The sequence below is a fragment of the Bremia lactucae genome, linkage group LG6 (genome assembly GCF_004359215.1).
Source record: "Bremia lactucae strain SF5 linkage group LG6, whole genome shotgun sequence".
Classification (NCBI taxonomy): domain Eukaryota; phylum Oomycota; class Peronosporomycetes; order Peronosporales; family Peronosporaceae; genus Bremia; species Bremia lactucae.
Window position 1 is genome coordinate 951769 of NC_090615.1, and position 7477 is coordinate 959245.

Consider the following 7477-nt stretch of genomic DNA (forward strand, 5'->3'; position numbering starts at 1 on the left):
ATCCAGAACCACCGTGATGTGAAGGGGCAGCGAACGAGTTATCTTGTTCGCTGGCGAGGTTATCCACCTTCGCATGACAGCTGGGAACCTCGTTCCCAGCTGATTGTTGACGTTGAGGGCCTCGTCCGTCAGTATGACGAGACCCACCCGATGGTTCAGAAGGCCCATCGGAAAACACGCGCCCCTGGAGCCTGTAAATCGATTGCAAAACGTCAATCGCGTCACGCATCTCAATAGAGATGCGAGCCCTTCCCCAGGGCGAAGAAAGGGAGTCGACATCCCCTTTTAACCTCTTCGAGTTGTCTACACAACACGGACAGGGATCACCCCACGTGAGGCAGGAAAGCCCAGCCTCACGTGACAACCGATGCAGTTTATACTTTGCACCGGTTGGACTCTTTCTCTTAAATTTAACGCGATTCGCGTTAAGTTTTTGAAGCCAAGCTTCGCGTCCAATGTCTTTGACATTGCGAATGAACGCACTCCAAGCTTGCATAAGCGAGACTTTATCTCGCTTATTATTGCCACTAAACCATCGATGCTTTAGAAAAGCATCGAGATAGAAATCTTCCTCAGCGCGAAAGTTCTTCGCGCTGGGATCAAGGCCATGTAGCTTTGTCGATTTAAAAAAGGGATATTTATTGTGAGGAGTAGCTTCTCCAGACAAGCTATTGATAAGCCTTTCTGGCAAAAGCCACGGCTTCTTTTCAGGGGCAAGATGAGACTTTTTACTGTCATCACTCCCCTGAGTGGTACCCACTGAAGCAGGGGTACCACAAGAACTTTTCTTACGATGGCTTTGGCCATCGTCAACACCTCGTAAAGAAACACGTGCAGGTGACCGTATGAGAGATCGTACGGGCGATGAAGGATCATCCTCATCGTCGGACCCAAATAGACTATTTACACGTCTATTGGAATGAGCCCTCCCATTCGAAGGCTCATAGTCAGCCACCTGACGTCTATCAGGCGTCTGTTCCATTCTTCCCGAGTCGGCCATTTCATCCGTCTCGCATTCGTAGTCGACCTCCAAAGAGGGGTCGTATTCACGTGGTGAATCACCACGTGCACTCGCAACATATAGTGTTGTGCGAGTGAAAGACACTACGGCAGACGTTCCGTCTGCCGCAAGAGATAGCAGTGCGTCACCCGCGGCTGCACAAACCGCAGCCGAAGGCGGAGCACTATCGTCACCCCGCATGAGTTGATTCTTCATGCGATGGAATTGGAAATGATGGAGACCAATAAACATCGTTTTAAAAATTAAGTGGTCACATGCGACCACTCCATCCAATGACATTCAGAGTGATTGTCGTTTAAGCGAGGGGTGATGTAACGGGGTAAATCGTTACATGAAATTAACACTTAAAGGTTGTTAATTAATATATTATCTAAAAGGTAGATAATTTTTGGAGGATATTACTTTATATAGTAATATTCAAAATTCTTATCAATAAATAGGTATAGATCATATATATCTATTTATTCCGCAGACTAATCAGCTGTAGGAGTAATCAAAGAGAGTGACAGATAAGATAGAGATAAGAATTTATATACATGTTTTGTATTAGATTATAATTAAGTTAGCATTTACAACGATAGAACAAGAGACACTTAATTATATTTAATTCAGTTTTCATTTTACCCTCTTAAGTCTAGTTGCCTTAAGGGAAGTCTTCCTCTGCACGTACAGTGTACGTCAATTAACGAAGGGCACCACTCGCAACTGAAGCAGTGCGAAGTGGACTTGTACTGAAGAAGTACAAGTCGAAGTGCCTCGTTACAAAAAGTGTCTGACGAAGTATCAAACAACTTCGTTATTAACTCTTTGGTTGTCACGTTAGAACCTGAAGGTTAAACGGACATGGCTTTCGGTGATCCGGAGGCCTTACAGTTGCCACAGAGTCGGGCGATGACGCCGACTTGGCCAGTCGCCCACGATAGGAGTAGCAGGTAACATATACCAGTCACTCCAATCGAAAACGAGGTGAATTTATCCTAGCATAGACGCATTGGCGCCTACTGAAATATTTGCATCGCTTATAGCTGCACCGAGCTGCGGAGCTTCCAGCTTTGCTGCCTCATAGGAGACGCGCACAGGTTTCGTTACATACGCAAACGAATTGATTTTGAAATCGGTCAATAATGCAATAGAATTGGAGATTTAGATAAGAAACCAATAATGCAAAAAAAATACAGGGTAAGACATCATAGCACTTTTTGTCACGCCACATCAGTGCAAAAATTACAGGGAATGACATCATTGTACTTTTTGTCACGACTTATCAGTCATGTTGGTTGAGGGGGGGGGTGTACGAGGGTGTCCCGTCACAAAAAAAATATTTTCTATAAGAGAAATAATTAATACTAGTTTTTATGAGAGGAAAAAAGAAAAAAAGTATAGAAGTACAAATTATCATTTTGATTTATTTTTACGCGATAGGTCCAATATTTCTAAATTTCGAATATTTACGCAATAAGACATCAGTACTATTGGTCTGTTGATTTAAGTTTGGATCAACACCGCCAATCGTCACAAAACACGATTGTGCGGTGCGCAAGTAGGCGCCATACATAGCTAGTTTTAATATAAATTCAATAGTAAATAGAAGGTCGTCACGTGAAAACATAATAAATTAATTCACTTTACTTGTTCTATATTCATAAGCCTTAGATTTATTTTTAGTTGCTAAGACTTCTTCCCTACTTAGATACTTCCTCTGCACGTCGTGTACGTGAAGTAGTCGAGGCGCTTTACCTTCGCTGTAGTAAGTTTAGGTCGACTAGTATTGTTATTGGTACTTGCAAAGGGTGCCTCGTTACATTGATTTTATCCAATCAATAGGTACCACCTCTGTAGATGTGCACCCCTTCATTGCAAGCGTATAATTTTAAATACCTCGGATAACGAATGAGTCTAGCCGTCATCCCTTCCAATGTGAATACCCGCAACCTTTGGCTGTGATCGACTCCGGGGCGACAGCAAGATGTACCGTCTTGCTAACACTATCAACAAAACAAGAATACCATAGTTCTTTGTGGGTGTCTCCTGTTCCGGCAGATCCGTATCGATGGACTTCTTCGAATTCACCGACTATGTGCATCACATTCACAAGGGTAGTGCACTTTGTGCATCACACCCAAGTGGAGGTCTCAGTACTTTACAGGGAGTAAATGGGCCATCCCAATAAGCACAATTTGAATACTCAATAAGTTTGTGTAGCACAGGGCAACTTCAGCCCATTACAATATGTATACCTGACAATCAATAAAGCATCACAAAAAGCTCTTTAAAATGTGTGTTAAAGCATTACAAGAAGCTCTTTAGCTGTGTGGACTAACCTTTCAATACATCATCACGCCAAAATAGAACGTCGCCGATTCCCACACACACAGCGCAAAAATCTTAGTGATGTAAACGAGCATGTGCCTATTTCTGTTTTAAAGTCATTGATAATAATATTTGTATTAACTGGCAGTAATTTCGTGGATACTACTTAGACTTTAAGAGCCTCTGTAAGCTCTTCTTGAAGGCCCGGGTGTCGCTTGTGTCACAAAAGCCGCGGGTGCAACACACAGCGGCAATGACTGAATGCATGCGGTCGTCGACAGCCACAGAAAATTTAACAGCGTGTACTTGGGTCGACGATCTGGCAGCTACATGCTCGAGACTCATAATAGATCCTTTGTGAGGATTGCCTGCTCTCGCTCTTCATCGTTATAATAGTGGCCTCCAGGCCCGGTGGTCCGGCCAATGCAGTCAAAGCATACGCTACATCACATCTGGTAACGGATTGAGAGCTCAACGAGACTTCTCTTCACGCTGGTGCTGGCTTGTGTTAGGGTCCTCATCCTCCTCCTCAAACTGAGTGCTAGCCACAAAGGCACCATCCCTTCGTTATATAGGAAGGAGGATAGGATGCGGATGAACCTTCGACTGCGAGTATAGAGAAAGCAAAAACTGTAGGCGGGCACGTCATAATGCAGCCACGCTCTACTTAGGCACACACCCTGGCACAGCGAGGAAGCGGTTAAACCTGCTTCTCTTGCGTGCAGTAAGGTAGTTGTGGTGGGCGCGTTAGCGACCTCACCCAACACACTAAGATATCTGGTTAAGTGTCGTCACGGGAGCGGTAATCCGTCTCCTCGTGCGCACTCACCAAGTATGAAGTAGTTTTCAGACTGATTAATATTTAATAGAATTAAATACAAATACCTATTTTTACCAATTAATATGTTATCTCTATAGATAACACTTAATATGTATTGCGAGCGTATCTTTCTAGATACCTCGCGTAACAGATGACGCTAGGCGTCATCCCTCCTAATGTGAATGCACCCATGTGCATCACATACACAAGGGTTGGTCACAAATGTGCACCACACCCGAGTGTTGGGTCTAATTACTATTATTTAGTAATTGACCATCCCCTTAGGTACACCAAGTGTACTTAAGAGGGATTGTTTGACATTAGGGCAACTTTAGCCCGTTACAGACTCGCAGCTGCCAGTACTGCCAGTACCCGAAAAATACCGACTAATACCTATGCAGCAAGAAAGCTGTATCAAGAGGTTACAAGCATTCGTGTTAATGTCTCTCAATTTAGTCTTGCGTTCCATGTAGCAGCAGCGCCTCCATGTCGATGCGCAACCATAAAACAGCTGCACGCGACTTGTTCTTGTCGGTTTCACATCAATGTCCAGAGAGATAATGCCGCACTAGGGTGGTAGCACGTTTACGAGAATACTTTCTGACTCTAGTCGGCCCATAAGAACAACATCTGTAAGATAGCGATAAAAAGACAAGCCATTAAATATCGGCACTCTCAGCTTGTTATCATTGATAATTTCAAACATGGACTGGGTGCGCGCTTATTCTATTGTACGCCCATCGCTCATATACATTACTATAGTTCGTTTACATGTGTCCTTCGTAGTAAAAGTTCATAACGTGATTTTGGTGTTAAGGAGTTTGAACAGCTCCTGTTTTCTTACATTGTCACGGTTCTAAACAAAACTTTAAAGTTACAATGCATATTAAGCCTTAGCCCGAGTCGCGAATCATGAAGCGTAGAATTGAGCGCTTCTTGCATCTAAGAGTGAATTGCTGCAATATTTTAACTAGGATTCAGTAGCAAATTTATTTATGTGAATACGCAAGTTTTTAACCTCGTCACAGAATTCGATAAGAAATGTAGAATTAATTATTGATTACCAATAACACAAAACGCTTTTACATTAATTTAGTCTTTCGGTGCAAAGTCGTTCACGCTAGTTTGACGCAGCTGTCCCGCTTCTTTCGTCTTGGACATTGTGCTGCAGCGTCATCGCTTGGCCATTACCGATGGATTCATACTCCAAGTCGATAAGATTCTGTCGTAACGACTTCCATCCTGACAAAGAGAGCTGTTGCCCTGTCGACCTTGATGGAGGTGGTAGTCGCATTTCTACTAACACAAAAAACAATGCAAATCCCGTCATGCACTTGACTAACTTCGTCACATCGCAAACCCTTACCTTGTCGTCGATTGCGCGAGCGTATAATATATCGATGCACTCCCCACATTACAAATGCGACAATAACTGCTACTGCCACACCAACAATAATTAACACTGCGACACGAGTGACCATGGACGCGCCCACGTCGGCATCAGATTGACTGCTGCTGCATTGAGCATTCAGAACCGCATCTTTCCAGTCGGCTCTTTCACAAACTGCCATGCAAATGCAGTTGCCCGTGCCTGTACAAATTGAAGGCAGACCAGTGGTTTCGGTGCTATCAATAGTATTGTTCCACTGTTTTGAACACGCGGCGCAGACGGAATCATTGCCACTACAATAATTGTATTTACTCGATGGAAAGTATCGCTGGAACGGCATATAGTAGTACCGATGTGCCAAGTGCTTTTCATACTTGTTCATGCTAATACAAGACCCACGCGGGTCTATGACGCACGAGCCACCAGAGAGTTGTACATTGAGACAATCAGCGCACGTCCGTGGTCGTGTGCAGTTGATCTGGTCATACCACGTGCATGAGTCGGTGGTGCTATTGTTTTTAAACGTATTTGTGGTGTTAGCGTTGGCAATATTGTCGCCACTATAACCCGTGTTAACGTCAGCAGTTCCAGAATTGGAACTTAAAGTCGAGTTCATGAATGCCGACGCAATAATTAGCTTCCGAAGCGGATCTAAGGTGCGCTTTGTCGCAAATTGCAATTTGGCACCGTATGGTGCTGATATTAGGTCACACACGGCTTATAAAAGTGGAAAGGTGTGTTGTCACTTATTGTTCGTTAATAAAGTTCTTTGGCTATCATTACGCACCCCGACTCTTTTTCAGCGCAAAACCAATACTTGTGCCTCATTAAGTAAACGCCGACGAACTAAATTTAAATTTCGACATAGCACTACTTTTTAGCGTACCAAAGCCGTTGGACATTATTATTTGTTGTCGCGCAAAGAGCATCTTAATAATATTAATCCGCTTGTCACAATTTAGAGACAGAGCAATCGAAGCGATTACTTGTATTACGCCATACTTCGTTCCCCAAAATGTGTCGATAGCGCACGTGTTGGTGTCGTTCTTTCTAGAAAGAAAGCAGCGGTTGTGTCTTAAAAAATTAAATCGACTTTTACCGTAGCAACAGAATGGCAATTGCATCGAAAATTCGGCTCCATTGTTTGTTTAGAGTGATGAAGCTATCCAGGCATCAAGACCTTAAGCTCTTTGTAAACGTTTCCAAGAAGTTAGACTCCTTCTGCTATTGCCTCACACTAACAGAAAGACTTTTCGTAGATACGTATGGGATTCGCAATTTTCTATTACTTACGCTAGCAAACACATTATGTACAGTTCGTGGAGTCCTACTGAGGTGTCAGAACAGCGCGTGAGTGATTCTATTCTTTTGCTATTGCTCAGACGATTTGATCTCAAATTAATTTTGTTCTAAGGAATGGCAAGAGTCTGTATCTTAGATTTTTCTTAGAGCAGTTTCACGTCCAAGCTTGGCGTGTATGATTCCACTTAACGCAGCCATTCTTGAAGAATGGTAGAAAATTGATCTTCTTAGGATACCGCTCATTAAGTTTGATCGACCATGAGACCAACAAGCGAAAAAAAAGCAATAAAGAGTCAAGTGACCAAAGGTTTGTTGTCACAAGTATGGGCTAAGGACCTTATTTTACGTGGCGTGGACACTAATGGTAAGAAATTCGGTCGGCCGCAATAATTTATAAGCCTGTCGCTTAACAAATCAATATGCTGCATGTACAAATAAGCCTTTTAATCACCTTCGTTCGTCAGAATTCGCGAAACAGGGCTTTTTATCATTTTCCTGTCCATATAGTTTTCTCTCTTAAAGTAATTCTTTTCCATCTTTCGGATTCTTTCCTTTTCTTTTCTTTTATTCCTTATAATCAACTGTAATGATTTGCGCTAAGTCGAGCTGTGTTGGCCATACCTTGCTTGAACTT

At 43.0% G+C, this 7477-nt stretch overlaps 1 protein-coding gene across 1 annotated transcript; it reads right to left on the reverse strand.

The window, feature by feature from the left end:
* Positions 1-5178: 5178 nt before the first annotated feature.
* On the reverse strand, positions 5179-6157 carry CCR75_009626 (uncharacterized protein; the record flags this gene model as incomplete). The annotated part of the gene is made up of 2 exons (XM_067967665.1): positions 5179-5447; positions 5518-6157. 2 exons carry the CDS (start codon positions 6155-6157, stop codon positions 5272-5274), a joined length of 816 nt encoding a protein of 271 aa, XP_067819019.1. The 3' UTR covers positions 5179-5271.
* Between the last annotated feature and the right edge of the window lie 1320 nt (positions 6158-7477).